The 20363-nt window shown below is 51.3% G+C and overlaps 1 protein-coding gene across 2 annotated transcripts in view; it reads left to right on the top strand.

Annotated features, from left to right (window-relative positions):
* The window catches only part of ZNF618 (zinc finger protein 618), a 187392-nt gene that overhangs the window by 107349 nt on the left and 59680 nt on the right, over positions 1-20363 (top strand). For both annotated transcript variants that reach the window (XM_007449737.1, XM_007449738.1), the window contains exon 3: positions 14841-15097. In XM_007449737.1, the coding sequence (XP_007449799.1) occupies positions 14841-15097 (257 nt within the window). The remainder of the gene's footprint in view (positions 1-14840; positions 15098-20363) is intronic.

The following is a 20363-nucleotide window of genomic DNA, read 5'->3' as shown; positions in this document are numbered from 1 at the left end:
AAAAAAAAAAAAGATCCTGTAAAGACTGCATTTGTAAAACAAGGACAGTTTTGTTTTCTTTTTCAAAGAATTGGGTGGTTACCTCAATGATATTGGAGGACTGACATACCCATTCACCTGTATTGGAAAGTTTTACTTTTCCTCATTTAGCTTAGTGGGAGAAGACCTCTTCCAAAATTCCTATCAGGCTCTGAATATCAGCTATGGTCAGTTTAATCAGACCAGTGGTCTCCTATTTTGGTAATCTACTTACAAACATTTTTGAGCATCTTCCCTAGGTTTAAGAAATTTGTACCTTATATTTAGACACTATATAACCCTTTTCACGTAATATTCACCAGCTGGATATCTTTGGCCAAGCCTGGAACCTCAGTATTCCACATTCCAGGGTCCACTAAGGCTTCTATTTTAGCTTCAGATTTTATCTGTTTCTCTTTGCTTTTTATTAGAACCATTTGGCGATGAGGGTAGTTCCCTTGTCCCTAACTTAGTTACAGATCTCTTCCCATTAAAGGGATGGGACAGTCAGGCACAGGCAGAAAGGAATGTAAAAACAGCTGGCCATTGATCTTGCACAAAAGGGGTTCCAGGAAAGTGTGCCCCTGTCTCTTCCCCGACAACCCCATTACGTATTCCTTATGATTGCAAAGGTTTCCAATCCTTTGGGTTAAGACTGAGAAGGCTGCGTCAGTGTTTATAAGAAATTCTACCAAGTGGCCTGCCATATCAATGACCACCCGAGGCTTGACATTAGTTATGTAGATGGTATCTCTAGGCAGAGCCACTTTCTGCCTTGGGCCCCTTTAGTCTTCTGATTGCAAAACCATCAATGGCCAAGGGGCCCCGTTGCTCTCCGGCATCTGGAGCATTCCCTCTTCCAGTGCCCTGGCTGTAAAGGGCACATCGATCAAAATCTTCCCTCCAGTCACCCTTTTGTCCACACAGGGTACATTGGCCTTGTATGGGTATCCAAGGGCCTTGTGGTCTGCCAGGGCCAGATTGGCCCAGAAAAGCCGGCTTCCCCTTTGGTGGTCTGTGAGCGAACAAAGCCACTGCAATCATTTGGGCCTTTTGCATATTTCTCTGGGTGCGTTCAGACCTTTTGGCCATATCCCTATTACTGAAAACCAAATAAACCAATTGGAACAAATCATTTACTGGAGTCTGAGGACCAGCAGTTGCTTTCTGGATTTTGCGCCTGTTGTCTGGGGCAGGCTGGGCTATGAAATGCATAGCCAAAAGGGCCGATATCTCAGGGGAGGAGGAATCCAGTAGGGTGGGTCAGTTAAAATGTCCTCTGTGTGCTTCCTAGAGTTATCCCTCCGAGCTACGCACACCTTAAATTCCTTTTGGGTTCCATTGCCTAGATACAAGGCCATGAAAATTTGAACATAGGGTACTTCAATCCATTTTAAATTTCCTAATTCATATTGTGGCCAAACCCGAGTACCTAACCTACTAAGTCTTTTCCCATTTAATTCCTGTTGTCCACATCTTTCCCAATCCCAGCCTATATGGCCCAGAGGGGTATTGGTTGTGATGGATGCAGCCTGACCCCTTTCAGACAAGCCTGAGGTGAACTCTCTAACTGCCAAGCTGTCCAAAATTCCACTCTTAAGTCAAAATCCACCGCGCAATTTGGTCAGGATTTGCGCTTACGATTTTAGATGCTATCCCTTCCAAGGTAGTCTCCCAAACAGGTATTAGTGCCCAAAAAAGTTGTGACAAAGAAACGGCACAGAAGATGTCCCCACCGGTGTTGACGAAGAGTGGGAGTTGGTCTAGTTGGTCTCAGGACTTAATGAAGCTCAGGTTCTTGATGTCTCATCGCAGAAAGAGTTCACCAAGAGACAAAGTGATAGGTAAGAAGTGGATTTATTTAGAAAGAAACACTCTCCCCAGACAGAGTGTGGGCCATCTCAGAAGGTGAGAAAGGGCAATTAATTTCTCATAGAGCCTGGACATGGGAGAGAGGCTGGAGGTGAGGATGAGGGTGGGTGAGAGTGGAGCTCGTGTTTGTGGAGGGGCTACTGTGATCCACATCCTGTGTCCTGCAGTTTTCACATCTCACTTGCTCCTCCCAGGGGCCATCTGAGGCAGTGATTGGCATCCCTCCTCCTCAGAGAGAACTGAGAAATAGACTCGTTCACCGTCACCCAAATAATCAAAATGGCTTTGGGCCTTGCCGAGTCTTGTCCTTTAAGCCAAGATTTTCCACTGGTGGATAGTTTAATCTCATAACCACATGTGTACAGCTGCGTAATTATTTTTAAAATAATATCTTCTTGTTTAGCATTTTGGCAGCAGGAAAATTAAAGTAGCCCTAAACAAATTAACCTTATTTGCATAAAATTCAATAGTATCAGTAGGCCTGATGCTAGTCAATGAGCAGTATGGTCTTAGCAGAATGAATTATTTGAGAACCAGCTCTGGGTATATTTGAGTCAGGCTCTGCATCTTCATCTTGACTCTAGGTTTATGTTCCTGTTATTGGAGCTCATTTGATTTCCAGAAATGTGTGTTCTCACCCTACCAAGCTTGGGCCAAAGTTTGGCTTACAAAAATCATAAATTGGGGCTTCCCTGGTGGCGCAGTGGTTGAGAGTCCGCCTGCCGATGCAGGGGACACGGGTTCGTGCCCCGGTCCGGGAGGATCCCACATGCCGCGGAGCGGCTGGGCCTGTGCTCCGCACGGGAGAGGCCACAACAGTGAGAGGCCCGCGTACCGCAACAACAACAAAAAATCATAAATTGCAGGCTGATTCTGAGGGTTCATATACTTGCTCCAAGGGGACCCCTTGCTTTTCTGGATGGGCAGAGTTCACTTTCTGCTTAATCACTTACTGTTAAGCCTAGTCTCTGCACAAATATGGCCGATTCTGGAAAATTCAGACATCCTTGGATTTGTCCTCTGGAGACAACCACAGAAATGCAAACTACAAGTCATATGCGTCAAAATCGGTAAGTCCTTTTTCCAAATGGTACTGCGTTCTTGAGCTTGGGGTGGTCCAGCAAAGGGAAGTGATTGGGATCTCTAGGGAACCTGGGCTCAGTCCACCCACCCAGCTCCAGTTTCCCACCTGTGCTCCTTGAGCAAATTAAGCAGGTTCTCCTTGTGAAGCTGCACTTACCAGTTAAGAGCATCTGGAAGTCTTGTCTTGTCCTGAAGAAACACATTCTTGAGAAGGGAACCAGGATGATCTGACCTGGCTGCTTCTTGAGCCCCTTAATGGCAAGGGCCCTCGATCTGAGAAAGTATCTCGGGAAGCATCCACAGCCTCACTGTCTGTCTGGCTCTGCCAACAGGAGAGAAAAATCCTCACCCCTTGGCTTCCACTTCCTCCAGGTTCGATGCAAACCGCGATGGTTAAGAACTTGGGTACATCGCACCTACCATCTTGGTCATGCCCACCTTCCGTAGTGAACCTGCCGACGTGTGTCCCCACCTCTCCCTCCTCTTCATCGCTGCTGCGTGTAGGGGGCCGTGCTCTCCACTCCTTTGGTTTTCACAGGGGCTAAACATTCCTTTCCTGCCTTCATTTATGAGTTCTCCACCCATGGCCTAAGAGCTCATCTTTTTCATAGTTGGACCAAACTTTTCACATTTTGCCTGGCGAGTGCTTGGTAAGGACAGGAGAAGAGAGCTAACAGTTAATGAGTCCCTAAAAAGAAACGAAATTGAGCTATTTGTAGTGAGGTGGATGGACCTAGAGTCTGTCATACAGAGTGAAGTAAGTCAGAAAGAGAAAGACAAATACCGTATGCTAACACATATATATGGAATCTAAGAAAAAAAATGTCGTGAAGAACCTAGGGGTAAGACAGGAAAAAAGACACAGACCTACTAGAGTATGGACTTGAGGATATGGGGAGGGGGAAGGGTAAGCTGGAACAAAGTGAGAGAGTGGCATGGACATATATACACTACCAAACGTAAAATAAATAGTGAGAAGCAGCCACATAGCCCAGGGCGATCAACTCGGTGCTTTGTGGCCACCTAGAGGGGTGGGATAGGGAGGGTGGGAGGGAGGGAGACGCAAGAGGGAAGAGATATGGGAACATATGTATATGTATAACTGAATCACTTCGTTATAAAGCAGAAACACACCATTGTAAAGCAATTATACTCCAATAAAGATGTAAAAAAAAAACAAAAAACAGCTAATGCGTCCCACTATGTGTGTGGTGCTGTGCTGGGTGCCTATGAACATCTCTGTGCTTTAATCTTTTTTTTTTTTTTTTTTTGGCTGCATTGGGTCTTCGTTGCTGTGCCCGGGCTTTCTCTAGTTGCGGCGAGCAGGGGCTACTCTTCGTTGTGGTGCACGGGCCTCTCATAGCGGTGACTTCTCTTGTTGTGGAGCACGGGCTCTAGGTGTGCAGGCTTCAGTAGTGGTGGCTCGCGGGCTCTAGAGTGCAGGCTCAGTAGTTGTGGCACACGGGCTTAGTTGCTCTGCGGCGTGTGGGATCTTCCCAGACCAGGGCTCGAACCCATGTCCCCTGCATTGGCAGGTGGATTCTTAACCACTGCGCCACCAGGGAAGCCCTGTGCTTTAATCTTTTAAACAACCCTTTGAGGTTAGTGCTTACACGTCAGGAAAGAGAGGTGTGGGCAGGTTAGGAAGCTTGGCAGCGGTCCACGCACCTAATTTATCATCCTCAAACCCCTTGAAGGGCTGGACTGTGTAGCGAGGAGTCTCGTTTATATGTCCGGGGACAGCACGCCTCTGGGCAGTGAGGGTCCAGGCCCAGGTGCTCACATTAGGGCGAGTGGACAGAGTTGGCTGTGCATTTCAGACCTCAAGTCTGTCATCAGCCCATCTCAAGGACTGGTGGGTGAAGAGCGGAGGGGTGGAGGCCAGAGGTAGTGCCAGAATGGGACGAGCACACTGGAGGGACGGCAGAGCTTTCTAAGCAGCTGGGCAGCTCCTGGTATCAGTTGTCAATGTGGGCAGGATGGAAGGGGAGCAGTCCCATTGGGAAACTTCTTTACGTTTCATTCCAAGGAGGGTGGCCAGAGGAGTTGGGCATCAGCGATCAAGGCCAAGTCACAGCCTCAGCAGGAAATAACATTGACAGCAGAAAGGGTGTATTTATCCTCTGTTTATATGGCCAGCAAGGGCACCTAGGTATGGCCTCACTCTTAATGGTTGAGTTACCTGCCCTCTGGGGTCTGCGTGGGCCACCACGGGTGCCCCGGAAGATGCAGGACTGTGGGCATGGGCTCCTCTGTGGCCTCCCTTTCCCCACCTGCCTGTCAAGGGCATTCCTAAGTGGGTGAGAATTCCTGAGTCTGCAGGGTCCCAAAGTTGTGTAGGGAGAGCCGCGGCAAGGTGGGTCTTCAGAGAGCCGTGCGCATTGCTGGCTGATATGTATTGTACCAAGGCCAGACCCATTGGAAAACGAAGGCAGTGCATCTGTTTAAGATGCTGTTAACAGTAATTCTGCTGACGTGGGCCAACCTTCCATGTGCCATGGCAGCCTTGAAAGAAGCTCCCAGCTTTGCCCAGAGGGCCCTACCTGCTACATGTCAGAGTTTGTGACTTGACAGCATTGCTCAAGACTCCTGCTTTTCTCTATTTTAGGTTTAAATTAACCAGGGAATTAACTCTTAATATTTAAGTCTTCATGCTGTCTTTCTGAGCTGCGGTATTACCCAGCGTTGTGGCTGACTGACACCATACATTGAAGAAAATTAAGCGCCTAAGAATTAACTCAAACTAATGATATATTTATGCATTGTAGGTTATTTTGAATTTCTAGACTGTTAAGAGTTGTTTAATAGGTTATTAGTTTTAATCTATTAATCTAATCTTTTCTACTTGACTATTTATTAAAATATATCAGTGCTACATGCCAGAAGTAGATCATTCTGAGGGTTATTAAGGCATGGGTGATGACGTAAAGATTTGAATCATGGGTGGGATCGTAAATACAGCTGCCTTGTTACTGGGGTTTGTGGAAACTGGGGTTTTGCTGTAGTTTCTCTCTTTTGGCCCTTCCAGGCTAGTGGTAAAGCTGCGACCTTTGTCCCCATTATGATTTCTGTCCTTGTGGCTAAAAGCAGGACTCTTTACATCCAAAGGACAGGTGTGAGCACAGCAGCCTCTCTAGGGCACATCAAGGAGAGTTGAATGTCAGCACGGAACACAGGGCCCAAACACCTTTCTCTGTGGCAGAGATGGAGCCCTCCATTCCTTTGTTTTCTTGCATTTCCGTGTTCCTGTTTTTAGCATCTAGCATGTGCCTGTTCGGTCAAGATACTAAGGATACTGTAGGAGACAAGGGAATACACATGTTCCCCATCTCTTGGAGCTTCCTGCCATTTAGTCATTTATTTGTTCATTCATTCAACAAGTGTTTTCATTATTTTTTCTTCTCTTGAGAAAAAACAGAAATCATCCAAATGATTAAAAAAGCCCAGGGGTTGGAGTCAGGCAGACCTGGTTGAATCTTGCTTCTGTCACTAGAAAGCTGTGTGACCATGAGTCACTGTTTCTCCAATCCTCAGTTTTCTTATCTGTAGAGCAAAACTACCTGCTGTGTAAGGCATTGTGGAGAGCAGGTAGACAGTGCATGCATATGGCCTGAAGCAACACTGTGGCTGGCCCGTCCTAGCCACTTGGTATGTCACAGCTGCCCTGTCCTCACTCACCCTGTTATTGGCATCATCGCCACCGGCATCTCTTCCACCCTGCATGCTGGCATTTTTGCACCTGCCGTTTTCGGTTTGTATTGTTCAGCAGACGTTAGCTGACATCAGCCAGGGGCTAGGCACAGGGATACACAAAGCCCTTACCTCTGAAGGTCTCCCAGAGCCACATGGAATTGGCAGGCACATTCGGATCTGGGACCTGTTAGAAGCAGAGGGGGCATTCCCAGAGCCACTGGTGGAGGCTGCAGGCTCCCTGGCAGTTGTCACCCTGAGACAGGGTGTCAGCACCCCATGCCTGCCTGAGGGCCCGAATCTGCTAATGGAAGATATAATGGTGACCCTGCATCTTCAAGAGTTGAGGTCATTATGTAATATCAGATCATCACCTTGTCCGCCTTGAACTTACATGTTATATGTCACTAGTATGTCACTAGTAAAGCTGGAGGAAAGAAGAGTTGGTGTTAGAGCATTACCAAGGCTGCTGCATTTTGGCAGTTTAGAAAGTAGGAAGAGTGTGTTACATTTAAGAAAATTTCCATTGGGAAGGATGGAGAGAAGAGTGTGACACTTCAGGAATAAACTTCACTTATTCAGAACGTGGGCTCCTGTGAAACGTCCTCAGCCCACATTGTACCGAGGGCCAGACGGGTGGGACATTGCTGCCTTCAGTCCTGGGTACCAGCTGACGCAGTTCAACCATCGACAGTTCTTTGGGGGGGTGGGTAGAGGAGACGCCTCGAGGGCCACAATGGCATTGACCTTTGCAGGGCTCATTCTTGACTCCTTCAGTGAACAGGTGCTTATTGATCACCTCCCCCGTGCCAGGCGCTGCCGTAGGTGCTGGCATGTGACAGTGAACCGAGGAGACAAAGTCCCCGTCCTCTTGTAGCTGTCATTCTACTTGGGGAGACAGCAAAGCGGACGAGGAGTAACGAGCATGTTACATGAATGGAGGGTAAATGCTGAGCAGAAGGCGTGAAGCCGGGAAGGGATGTGGAGCGTTGAAGCTGGGGTGCAGCGGAGACGGCTGACGTTTGGGATCAGGCGGCCACGGATCTCTCTGCCGGCACTGGGATGTTTGAGTAGAGACCTGGGGGAGTGGAGAACTCGCTGTGGGGACATCTGGGGAGGAGGGCAGAGCATTTCAGGCCCGAGGTGGGAGCTTGCCCTCGTGCTCAGGGGCCAGCGAGAAAGGCACGAGAGGGGCGGTGTGAGCAGATGCGGTCCTTGGGCGTGTGGGGCGTGTCACAGACAGCCCTGCCGGCCCGGGGTGAGGACTCTGGCTGCTGCGCTGAGTGAGACACGGAGCCCTAAATGAGTGCTGGGCTGAGGAGTGACACGAGCTGGCCTAGCTGAATGGGATGGCTCTGGCTGCTGTGTCGAACGTCAGTTTTGGGGCGTTGGGCCAGGATAGGACCAGGGAGACGTGCTGTGAGAATACTACAGCAAGACAGGAGAGAGGGGGAGGCGGCTTGGACGGGAGTGCTGGCCGTGGGGTGGTAAGGAGTGGTCAGGTTCTGGGCATATTTTGAAGCTGGGGTTGATAGGATTTGCTGATATGTTGCTTCGGAGAGAGTGAGAGGGAAGAGACAAGGATGATTCCCAGAGTCTGGGTCTGAGGAGCTGGAGGGGCGGAATTATACTAACCGAAGTGGAGAAGACTGCCGCTATCTCATGACAGTGTCTTAGGCTGCGGGATTTAGCGGGAACAGCACTGGGATTGGAGTCAGAAGAATTGTTTTCTTGACTTGGGGGAAGGGGCGTAGCCGCAGCTGAGTTTGGACCTGTAAATATGGGTGCGTGTTAGACATCCAGGCGGAAGTGTCCAGAGGGTAGTTGTCATGCGGGTCTGGAGCTCGGGGTCGGGGGGCGGTAGGTCCAGGTTGGAGGTATGATTTGGGATTCATTATCACATAGTTAATATTTAAAAGCATGAATCTAGGGGAGATCATGTAGGAAGTGAGTATGGATAAAAATAGAAGAGGCTCGGGCTTCCCTGGTGGCGCAGTGGCTGAGAATCCACCTGCCGATGCAGGGGACACGGGTTCGTGCCCCGGTCCGGGAAGATCCCACGTGCCGCGGAGCGGCTGGGCCCGTGAGTCATGGCTGCTGAGCCTGCGCGTCCGGAGCCTGTGCTCCGCAGCGGGAGAGGCCACAACAGTGAGAGGCCCGCGTACTGCAGTAAAAAAATAAATAAATAAATAAAAGAGTCTCTAGAACTGATCCTTGGGGCAGGTTGACATATAAGGGTTGGGTTGGTGAAGAGTGGCTGGAATGAGGGAGGCCCACTGGGCAGGCCCAGAGCTTAGTGAGGAAAGAGTTGGAGGAGGAGAGAGGGGAGCTCATTAGAGGCTGCTGATGGAGGACGAACTCAATGAGGACCCAGAAGGGACTGTTGGATCTAGGAGAATGGAGGTCCCAGGAGGCCTTGGAAAGAACAGCTCTGGTGGAATGGGGGAGGCAAAAACCTCATTGGACCTAGAAAGCATTGCCAAGGAGGAGCCTGCCAACATCTACGAATGATAATCATTTGTACTCAGATCATCGGTAGGTGGGCAGCTGGATAGAGCTGGAGGCCTAGGTCAGTGGTCAGCCTCTGCAGCAGGGTAAACATGGTCCCTGAAATCATGGCCGGATGTGTGTTCATTCGTTTAACACCCCATGTATCCATGCATTCATGAAGAGTGTATTTAAGCTCACCTTGAGGGCAGTTAACCCTCATTCGTAATGCTTGGAGTCTTTTTTTTTTTCTGCGGTACGCGGGCCTCTCACTGCTGTGGGCTCTCCCGTTGCGGAGCACAGGCTCCAGACGCGCAGGCTCAGCGGCCATGGCTCACGGGCCCAGCCGCTCCGCGGCACGTGGGATCTTCCCGGACCGGGGCATGAACCCGCGTCCCCTGCATCGGCAGGCGGACTCTCAACCACTGCGCCACCAGGGAAGCCCTGCTTGGAGTCTTTTAATGAGGTTATAGTCTAGAGGGAGTTAAGCAAGTCATTGCTTACACACTGTGATTAGAGATTTCCCCCCACCTTAACATTGTTTCGGGTGGCTAAAGTACTAGGGTAAAGAAGCGTGGCCTTTGGCGGAGGTGGAGTGGCCCTCAGGCTGAGTCCTGGAGCACAGACAGATGCCCTGCTCCCCGTCCTGTGCAAGGAGACACGCACACTCTCGGGGTAGAGGTCTGGCCTCCACCAGAGCCTTCGACATCTCAGACTCTAGCTCACTTGTCGTCAGATGGGAAAACCGAGTCAACCAGGGGTGGGACCGAAGTCCAGTGTGCTGAGGACGTCTCATTACTACTGTGACTTGGTAGAACTTGAAGCGTTAGCATTTTCGGTGGGATGATGTAGAAACTGTACTTGGAGAGAACGTTGTCTGACTCGCGGGCACCGGGCATCACTGGGACTCTTCCTTCAACATGGCCAGAAGTGGAATTTGTCTTTGAGCCCCCAGTCCACTGAAAAGTTGTTTGGTTGCTGTCTTGGGCTGCCGGGCTCAGTGGGAACGGCCCCAGGATAGCAGTCACAAGAGCTGTTCAGACAAGCTCATGGCTGGAAGTCTTGCGCCCTTAGGCATGCCGTTCATTCTCCGTGTTGATTGAGTTCACACTGTGCCGCAGGGCCCAGGCTAGGGCTGGATGTGGATGGGGACGGAACAGACACGGGCCCTGTCCTGTTCTGGTTCCCCATCTGGCCACAGGGTGCTTGTGAGTGCCAGATGTGACGGGGTGAGTGTAAGCACCGAACCATATGGTAAGACCCAGAGGAAGAGATTTGTTTCTGAAACTTCCCCCAGGCAGGCTCTGCGGGCACATTGGACTGACCATATCAGAGTCAGCCCCGGGGATGAGGAAGAACGAAGCAAAAGAAAACTTTGGGGGTGGTGGAGGTCAGTGGTTTGCAAAAGTTGACTGCTTCGGAGGCATTTCTTCCAATTTAGTCACGCCTAGTGTATTAGTTTCCTGTGGCTGGTGTAACAAATTACCACAAACTAGATAGCGTAAAACAAAAGAAATTTGATCTCAGTTCTGGAGGCCAGAAGTCTGAAATCAAGATCTTGGGCCAGGGTCACACGCCATCTGGAGGCTCTGGGGAGATCTGCTCTTTGCCTCTTCAGTTTTGGGTGGATGCAGCATTCCTTGGCTTGTAGAGCCGCATGGCTCCAATCTGTGGTCATGCTGCCTCCTCTTCTCTGTATTGTCCCCTCTTCTGTCTGTAAATCTCCCACATGTCTCTTATGAGGACACTTGTCATTGCATACAGGGCCCACCCAGATAATCTAGAATGATCTCATCTGAAGATCCTTAAATGAATTAACACCTACAAAGAGCCTTTTTTCAAATGAGTTTGCATTCACAGGTTCTGGGGATTAGGTTGTAGGCCTGTCTTTCAGGGGAGCCGCCATTTACCACCCACTAAAAGCAAAGCCGTAGGTATCAAAGACGGAGAAAGTAGGGGTCCTTGGAGGTCTAGTCACCACCACGCTGTTATCCAGGCCTCATGGGTGCTTCTGGGCCTTTGCTCTGGAACCCCTAGGCCTTTAAGGAAAACACTTTGAGAACCACTGCCTTAGTGAAAGGCCAGGGCTGTTAGGGAGTTCCTTGGGCAGGGACCCACTTGATCTGACTTCTCTCCTGGCATTCTGGGATGAGCAGTAACCAGTGACCACAGACATCATGTGCTTACTGAGAAATATCCTTTTAGTGCCTGACATTGGATTTTATGTTGAAGCGTGACTCGGGTTAAATATAAAATTCATAGCATATCTTAAGCAACTATTTTGTAGTTATCTATATATAAATCTATTTTACAGTGACACAAATAGAATAGATTATGGAGTGTCAGCATGTAGATAGATTCCAAGTGCTTTTTCACTAATACACCTAATGATTCGTGCTGAGAATATCCATGGGCTCCACTGTACATTTAAATGGATATAATTAAAATAATGAGCTCTATTTTTAAAAAATGATACATGAAAAAATATTTTTTAAAGAAGTTAGAAGGAGCTGCACCACTAATTCACAGTGATATAAGTACTTGTGCAATTCCATTGTTACTAGGATGCCTAATTAAATGTAAAGCATCCGAGAAAAGCGACACTTGGGCTTGTAAATCTAAAGTGTGAAGCTGGGGGAAGAGAAGTCCCCCGTGTTCTCAGTGCATTAAGGGCTCAGGGGTGTCACCTGTAAGAGAGTGGATGGTTGTGTGCGGTTGTGTGCCGTTGTGCTTGTGGGCAAGAGGGTGTGAGAGTCACCTGTGTGAGAGTCACCTGTGCAAGGCAGACGGGGCATTCAGAGATGGGGTCTAACGCCATCTCGAGCAAGCAGGGAAGGCTTCCCGGAGGCAGGGATGCCATCATGGACCAGTGTCATCATAATGGCAGCTGCCATCCAAGGAGATCCACTCTGTACAGCTCTCTGGCTCCCCTCCCGCCCCGCGCTGGCAAGGATCACAGTCCCTCTTTAGCAGACAAGGAAACAGACTCAGAGAGGGGAATCTCTGGCCGGAGGTTGCAGGGTTTGTGGACACCCAACCTGTCAGACTCCAACAGTTCCTCCCTCCCACCGGGATGGCAGATGCTAATGAGGTCCTTGAGGGCCGGAAGGGAAACTAGGTCTGTTAAGACAGGATGGTCAAGCACTCACAGGCCCTGGGGGGAGGGCGTTCTGGGCAGGGAGCTGTTCTATGTCCTTCTCATCCTGTGACGTCAGCTGTGGGGAACACTGACAGGTGGGACACCTCCTCTCTGGTGGGGCCTCTCTGCAGGCCCTGGGAAGCCCATCTGCCCTGAACTTGGGGCTTAGCCCCATGTGCAGCCAGGGCCAAGCCGGGGAGAGTCCTCAGCTGCCTGCCTGTCCAGCAGCCCCTAGGACCCGTGGGCTGTGTTCTTGCCAGGCTGGCATGGAGGGTCGGACAGGGTCCCTGAGTTCTATCTCCGTGCTCAGCGAGCCTCAGGGTGGGCAGGACTGGCCAGTTGTAGCACCCATGTGGTCTCAGCTAGGGAATAGGGATTTCAGCAACTTCTATCACCAGTGTCCCTCAGCACTAGCATCTCCACTCTAGGAGTCATTCTAGACAGTGTCCTGGTTGTACATTTTTGCAGTTGGTCCTCACGAGGCCCTTTGAGTTAGTGTGGGGCTCCCTGCCTCACGGGTGCGGAAACAGACTCAGAGAGGGTCAGGGCCCACTCAGGGTTCCAAGCTGGCATGACAGTGCTGCGCGCTTTAAACCCCACTGATTTGCTTCCACAGCCCCTGCACTAAAATCTACACATGTAAGGCTTTTCCCCTGCATTCTCTCGTTCTCTGAACACTTCTTTCCCCTGCCCCCATATACACGATAGGTATATCGTACGATAGAACATCTCCACTGGGGCCACCGTTCTAGGTCCCTTGCAGACATTGCCTTGGGGCAATGTCACAGACAGTGCTGTGGGGTAGGTGCCGTGTTTATCCCCATTGTATGGGTGTGAAGACTGAGGCTCGGGGGTGAAGTCACTTTTGCAGGAACCCACAACTTGAGAGAGTGGCAGGTCTGAGATGTGGCTCTGGGATGATCCAAATTCACAGCCCACTGCTCTTCCATCTCAGTTCCTCGCATCTCCTTCCCGCCAGGCCATCAGGCAGCCTCTGCTCCCTCTTTGTGGTTTGCAGACAGCCTCCTCTCTGTGTCCTCACATGGTAGAGAAATAGCGGGAAAGAGATCTCTCTCCTTCTTCTAAGGCCACAGTCCTATCAGATAAGGGCCCTACTGTTCTGATAGTATTTAATCTTAATTACGTCCCAAAGGCCCTATCTCCAGATACAGTCACGTTGGGTATTAGGACTTCACCACATGAAGCAGGGGTGGGGAGACAGTGCAGTCATAGGACCACCCCAGTGGCCTTTCTCTGCCCCCTCGTCATCAGCTGGAGCCTTCCTTCTCTCGCTCTGCTCAGTTCCCCAACCTGGGAGAAAGTTGAGAGCTGGGCGGGACAGTGGACATGATAAAACCCATGTTCTTGTGGTAGATGGAGCTGGAAGCCCAGAGAGGGGAAGGGTCTTGTCCAGAGTCACAGAGCAAGCCCACTGCTGATCCAGGATGAGATCCCGGGTCCTGCCTCCCAGCCCGGGCACCTCCGCTAAGCTCCAGTTGGTATGCTAGCCGGCCTTGCTTGAGCATGCCTGAGCCTGGGCCTTGAAGTTCACGGTCCAGCTGCTTCTCTGGAGCACTGGAGAGGGCTGGACATGGCCAGGGCAGCATCCCCAGGCCTGGAACATGACCTGATTCCCCAGCTTGTGCATGCCTCAGCTTCCCCACCACTGCCAGAAGGATGAGGGGGCTGTCATAACACAGAGAGTCTCACTGAAAGGAGAACAGTTCAGGAGTGGATGGCCAGGACCTGGCTTCGTGCCTCGGCCTGCCACCAGTCTTGTGTGTGGCCCTGGGCAGGTCGCAGCCCTGCTCTAGGCCTCAGGGCCCACGCTCGATATTGAGTGTATTAACTTGAGGATGTTTTCTTCTATTTGAAGAGCCACCTAGAGGCCAGATTGTGGGGGGGGCCAAGTGTTGGCTCCATGGCCTCCCCCTCAGTGAGCCTTTTGGCCCGTATGTTCCCTACTGTAAAGCAGGGTGAGCTCTGCAGCCCTTCCGCCAAGGAGCAAAGGGAAGGGCACCATGTGCTCTGCATACATCAAGCCACTGAAACCCCTGCTGCTCAAACTGCCATTAAGGACTAGCAGCACCTGCCTCCACTGGGTGCTTGTTAGAAATGCAGAATCTCAGGCCAAGCCCCAGACCTGCTGCACCAAATCTGCATTTTACCAAGATTCTCAGCTGATTTATGGTCACACTGAAGCTTGGGAAGAACTGATTTCAACCAGCCAGAGCTTTTCTTGCAGGTCTCTTGTAACTCCAGTTACAAGAGTTACTGGTCACATTTAGACCCCAGCTTTTCCATCTGCAAAATGGGTGCAGTTTGAGCCATCCTAGTCCAGTGATTTTAAAACTGTGTTCCTTGGAGCCCCAGGGTTCCCTGGAGGACCCTCAGGGGCAGCGGTGGGAACCTGTGCTTTAAGGTGAGGGTCACGTGAGAGGCGGGTCTATAGCTAAAAATTTTGCAACCCCCCCCTCCTTGGCTGGGGCGCTCCCAGGTAGGTCTGGGGCGAGTCTGGGGTCCACACTGAGCAGACTGTCTTCTTTCCCAGGGAGCGCTTGAAGCGCAGCCAGAAGAGCACCAAGGTGGAGGGGCCAGAGCCTGTGCCGGCCGAGGCCTCGCTGAGCGCCGAGCAGGGAACGATGACAGAGGTGAAAGTCAAGACGGAGCTGCCCGATGATTACATCCAGGAGGTGATCTGGCAGGGCGAGGCCAAGGAGAAGAAGGGGGTGAGCAAGGATGGGACCGGCGATGTGCCTGCCGAGATCTGCGTGGTGATTGGCGGTGTCCGCAACCAGCAGACCCTGGGTGAGCGCCCGTCCGCAGGGTCGGGCTGGGGCCAGGGTGGGAACGTGGAGCCGGAGTGCTAGGGAGGGAGGCCTGGGATCCCTGTCCCTCCCCGGCTGCGAGAGCCTTCTGTGGCTGCCCTCAGGGAAGGGCCTCAGCTCCTGACACTTGCCTTTGTCTGCTCGGCTCTGCTCTGAGCTCTTGTCTTCCCACCTGACGTGGCAAAACCCTACCTGTCCTTTTAAGACTTTGCTCGAGTCAAATGCCTGGAACTTTCTGCAGGCCCGGCGAATCTCTCACACCATGGGGCTCCCACACCCCAGATGGGTCCAGCACAGCCTGTATCACTCGGTGTCCTAAATGCCCATCTGGATTTCTTCCTCGTGGGCTTCCCCAGGGGCCTCTGGGGGCAGCTTTCAGTGTGGGTCCTGCTCAGACCAGTTGTCCAGTCAGGATCAGATGGGTGGCAGTCTGGCACCTTCTCCCGCCTCTTCTGGTCTGGGCCAGGCTCAGAGGAGCTCGGTAGAAACGAGCTTCTTAGAAACCATCTCTCCCCGCTACATTACAGCATGAGCCAGGGGATACCCCTTAGGGGCTGCCTGCACTCCTGCCAGTTTGCAAACGCAAAGGCCCACAAAGCCTGAAAGATACGTTTATTTAGCATCGTGGAGATGAGCCAGACAGGCAGGTGGTAGGTGGTAGGGCCTGGGTCCAGCTGGAGAGCCCACGCCTCACGTACGGTAACTAGGTGGGGAGACGAGCTCAGCGTGGCCAGATCTCTGGACAGAACACATGCCAGAAATGAGAATTTTAATGTAAATTCTTTTGGCTTTAAACGTTGGTGACTAATTTGACTTTTAAAATCTGCCAAACAAAACATATCTGTGGGTGAGAGTCATTCCATGGGCCGCCAGTTTGCAACCCCAGTCTGTAAAATACAGTCCACATGCCTCAGCCTGGCATGGAGACCTTGCCTTGTCTGTTCCCAGGTCTCTGTTTCCATCTGTGCCCTCCTCCGCGTTCCTGAGCGAGAGACCATCTCGCTTCCCTCTGCCTGTCCCTCCTGGGGCAGCTCTGCCCACCTCCTCCTGACTTCCAGGCTCCCGTCCCATGTGTGGCAGGCAGGGGAGGCTGCCGTGTGTCTGCTTCCCCAAGTTTAGACTCGAGACCTCTTGCCTTTTCTTCCCAGCCGCTGGGGATCAGCCTCAAGTTCCCTTTCCCAGCTGTTCCTGGGCTGGTTGTGGCCACCATCACTCCACCTGGGTCACTGTGGCGTCCTGCTAACAGCTGTGCCTCTGTGTCTTTCTTCCCTCACCTGCCATCTACTTCGGCTGCCAGGGACCTTGACAAAAATGAAACACTGACCATGTCACTCCCCACTGTATCTAAGGTCAAGGCCATAGCATCAAGGTCCTCCGTAACCTGAGCCCCATAGCCCCCTTTCTTATTTCTTTCTTCCCGTCCTTTCATTCCAGCACAGTCTGCTCTTCTACAGCATTTCCTACCCTTTGCTCCCGCTGTTCTCTCTCCCTGGAACGCCTTTGCCAAAATCCAACCCAGTTTACAAGACTAGTTCCAGTGCCGCCTCCTCCCAGAAGCCTTCCTTGATCTCCTCTGGTCAGAAGTGGTCTGTTTCTGTCCTGCCCCTCAGGGGGCACTTCCCATTATCCACTTGAGATTAGAGGGGCCCTGTCGGCACCTGCCTCTGCTACAAGATGGGCAGCTCCTGGAGATTAGAGCTCCAGGACCTGTCTCATCTGTGTCTGTGCTCCCTACTCCCACCACACAGTTCCTAGCAAGGTACTAGTTTCTAGGAAGCAGTGTTGTCATTGGTGCTATAGCTATCAGAATGGGGCTAGGTTGTGCCACAGTAACAAAAGACACTAAAAATTAATGAGATCTTGGTAGCTCAGAACCACAAAGGTTCATTTATTTCTTAGTCCCACTACATGTCCATTGTGGGCCAGTTGGGGGCTCTGCTCTGTTCTGGACCCAGGCTTAAAGCAGCCATTGTCTGGAATGCTGCCAGCCAAGTGACAGAGAGAAAGACAGCTCTGGAGGGACTCATGTGCCAGCTGCAGTCCACAAGTGAGATGTGTTAATTCCCTTCACAGTCATTGGCCAGGTTAGTCAGGTGGCCCCGCCCAACCTCAGGGAGGTGGGGAAATGCCATTTCCCATGTGACAGAGGTGGGGATGAACCAGAAATATTTGCTGAAGAGCATAAGTGACTTAGCCCAGTGTTGAATGAAAGAAGAGTCTTTTCTGGGGCCTGCGTCTGACCTCCCTCCACCAGTGTTCACTCCCCAAGGCCTAGGACTGTGTTAGCCATCATGGATGTGTTAGTTAACTGAGGAGAGGACCTGCCCTGCTCACTTTAAGACTCACTGGACCCAGGAGTTATTTATGCCCTTCACTGGGAGATGCCCAGTGAAGGGTAGTTGAATCTGAACCTTGAGGTGGGGCCAGCAGTCAGGATTCAGTGGGGAAAGCCTGGAGTGGCCATGCTCTGGAAATGCTGGGAGTCCTCACTGGGCCAACTCCCTGCACAGTGAGAGGCCCCAGGGCCTCATGCCAGCCACAGACTCTGGTTTCCAGATCAGCTGCTTGCTACTCAGCAATAGGTTCCTTGGCCTTGCTGTGCCTTAATGTCCTCTTCTGTTAAAGGAGACATGCTCCCTGTCCTGGCCACCTCATAGGTGTGGGAACCGAAGGGGACAGTGTTGTGCAAGGAGAATGAGCTCGGCGCCTCAGGCTGGGAGTGGATCCAGGCTCCCTGACTTAATGGCTGTTGCACCTTGGGCAAACTGCTTGACCTCTCTGTGCCTCAGTTCTCACAATTGCAAATTCATGGGGTTAGGTGAGGATTCAATAGGATAATGTGTATAAAGCACTCAACATTATACTTAGTAAATAATTCACTGTTATTAGCAGTAATACTAGTATTGATAGTATAAAGTACCTCTTCAAGAGGAAAGAGTAGTCATAGTTTCTGCTTTTTTCCCAGGTCTGAAGAATAAGCCAGTGTGATATAGAGAAGAAGCAGGGTAGAAAAGAAAGTTGGCACTGGGTGAGGTGTCAGAAGACATGGCTTCTAGTTGGCTCTTGGTTTTCTCCCCTGAGCTGCTTCTAGTACTGCCTCCCTAGAATACAGGGACGTTGAGGATGTTATGCAATTTCTGAGTAAGCTGCTTTTGGAAGACTTTTGTGGAAAAGGTATAAAAACCACAGTTGGAAGTGGAGCCACCATTTTGGAGCCGGTACCAAAGCAGGGCCAGGGCACTCCCTGCTGGTCATGAGGGCATCTCACATCCATCGAGGCAGACCTTCTCCTTGAGGGTGTAGTTGCTTCTGCCAAGGGTCAGGCTCAGAGGAATCTGGCTTGGCCTTTTAGTAGCAGGAAAGAAAGGCAATTTTTTTTTAAAAAAAATCAATGTTAGAATTGAACATGTTGAACGCATCTCATCTCAAAAAGGCAAGTAGATATTATCTTATGGGCCATGTCCGAGCAATTGCTGCTGGCTATTAGGAGTTCTGTCTTGAAGATTCTAAAGGGTGTCATGAATGATTATTGATGTCTGTCATGGATGTGGAAGTGGGCAGAGGAGCTCCACATGCTATAGATGTGGCACTCAGACCCCCTTATTTTGTTTTGTTTTTTTTTGTTTGTTTTGTTTTTATTTGGTACGCGGGCCTCTCACTGTTGTGGCCTCTCCTGTTGCGGAGCACAGGCCCCGGACGCGCGGGCTCAGTGGCCATGGCTCACGGGCCCAGCCGCTCCGCGGCATGTGGGATCTTCCCGGACTGAGGCACGAACCCGTGTCCCCTATTGCGGAGCACAGGCTCCGGACGTGCAGGCCCAGCGGCCACGCTCACGGGCCCAGCCGCTCCGCGGCATGTGGGATCTTCCAGGACTGAGTCACGAACCCGTGTCCCCTGCATCGGCAGGCGGACTCTCAACCACTGCGCCACCAGGGAAGCCCAGACCCCCTTATTTTATAGAGGGACAAACAAAGGCCTAGGAAATGGAAGAGATTTGCCATTCCACCTCACAGCCCCTGCCTCCCACCTGCTCCTGGAAGTAAAACAAGGAAGGAAAGCATTCCCAGGGATCTGGCCGGGGCAGAATGCTGGTTAGAGCCATCCCTTTAAATGAGCTTATGCCACAGTGTGCTTCTGTGCCCTGGTGGCTGGGCGCTGTGCAGTGAACATGTTCCCAGGGCACTTGGCAGGGGTGCGCAGGGCTGTGGCCGGGCTCTGTTGCTGAATAGAATAGTGTTCCTGTTCGGTCACCCAGTGCTGTGCCATGAGGGAACCTCCCACTTGCCTTTTCTCTGAGCTCCATCCGCCTGTTCCCACCCCGAAGTCCTCCCTGGCCCTTTAACAGCCATCAGACAAACAGTGTTCCTAGTGACACAAACATTATCTGAGGCACTTCCCATGGAGGAGCTTGGGTCTGGACACATGGATAGCATTTGGCAGCTTCTCAGACTTGTAGAGTCGGGAGGGGCATCAGTGCCCAGGAGGCTGGCTGCCAAGCTTGCAGTAGTTGCTGCTACTTTCCTGCTGCCCAGAAATTCTTTGTGCTGAAAAGGGTATCTCTCAGTCTAGAGAGACTGAGAAAAGGGTATCTCTCTCCTTTTTTAGCAAGAAGAGCAGAGACAATACTGACTGTGACAGCTTTGTTGGGTAAAACCAGAAGTGAAAGGCATCCCTAACTGATCACTGCACACTGTCCCAACAGTGTACCTCAGAATCCTTCTCAACACAGTATACTAGGAAGTCACTGCCAGTCAGCTAAAATTGAAAAATCTGAAGTAGAAACCTGCTCGTCAACCTTGACCTAGATGATGAAGACAAGGCGAGCTGGGTTTACACCAAAAAGCATCCAGCCCATGGAGCATTTCCTGGAAGAATGGTGCAGAAGAGATGACGGAGTCTAAGTATTCACAACTTAGAGAATTTTGATGGGATGGGACCGGGCAGACACATTCCAAGTAGCCCCAACCAGTACAGGAAAGTCACCAGGAGGTGATTTCAGCTCATAAAAGGGAGGACTCTGTGATTATGGGAAGTGTTTGGTAACTGAATACAGGCCTATGAGGGAGTGAGTTCCTGTCCTGGAGATGGGTGAGCAGAGGAGGGTCACGACCAGGTACAGGAGGGAGAGTCAGTCAGCTGGGAGCCTGGATCCTGCAAGGATGTTTCTAGGCAGCGAGCTTTGGGCACCAGGGGTGGTGGCGTTTTCACACACACAGGGCTGCCCAGGGAGGAGGGGCAGGGAAAGA

This window comes from Lipotes vexillifer, unplaced genomic scaffold (genome assembly GCF_000442215.2).
Source record: "Lipotes vexillifer unplaced genomic scaffold, Lipotes_vexillifer_v1.1 scaffold230, whole genome shotgun sequence".
NCBI lineage: Eukaryota > Metazoa > Chordata > Mammalia > Artiodactyla > Lipotidae > Lipotes > Lipotes vexillifer.
This window is presented reverse-complemented; position numbering and strand designations above follow the sequence as displayed.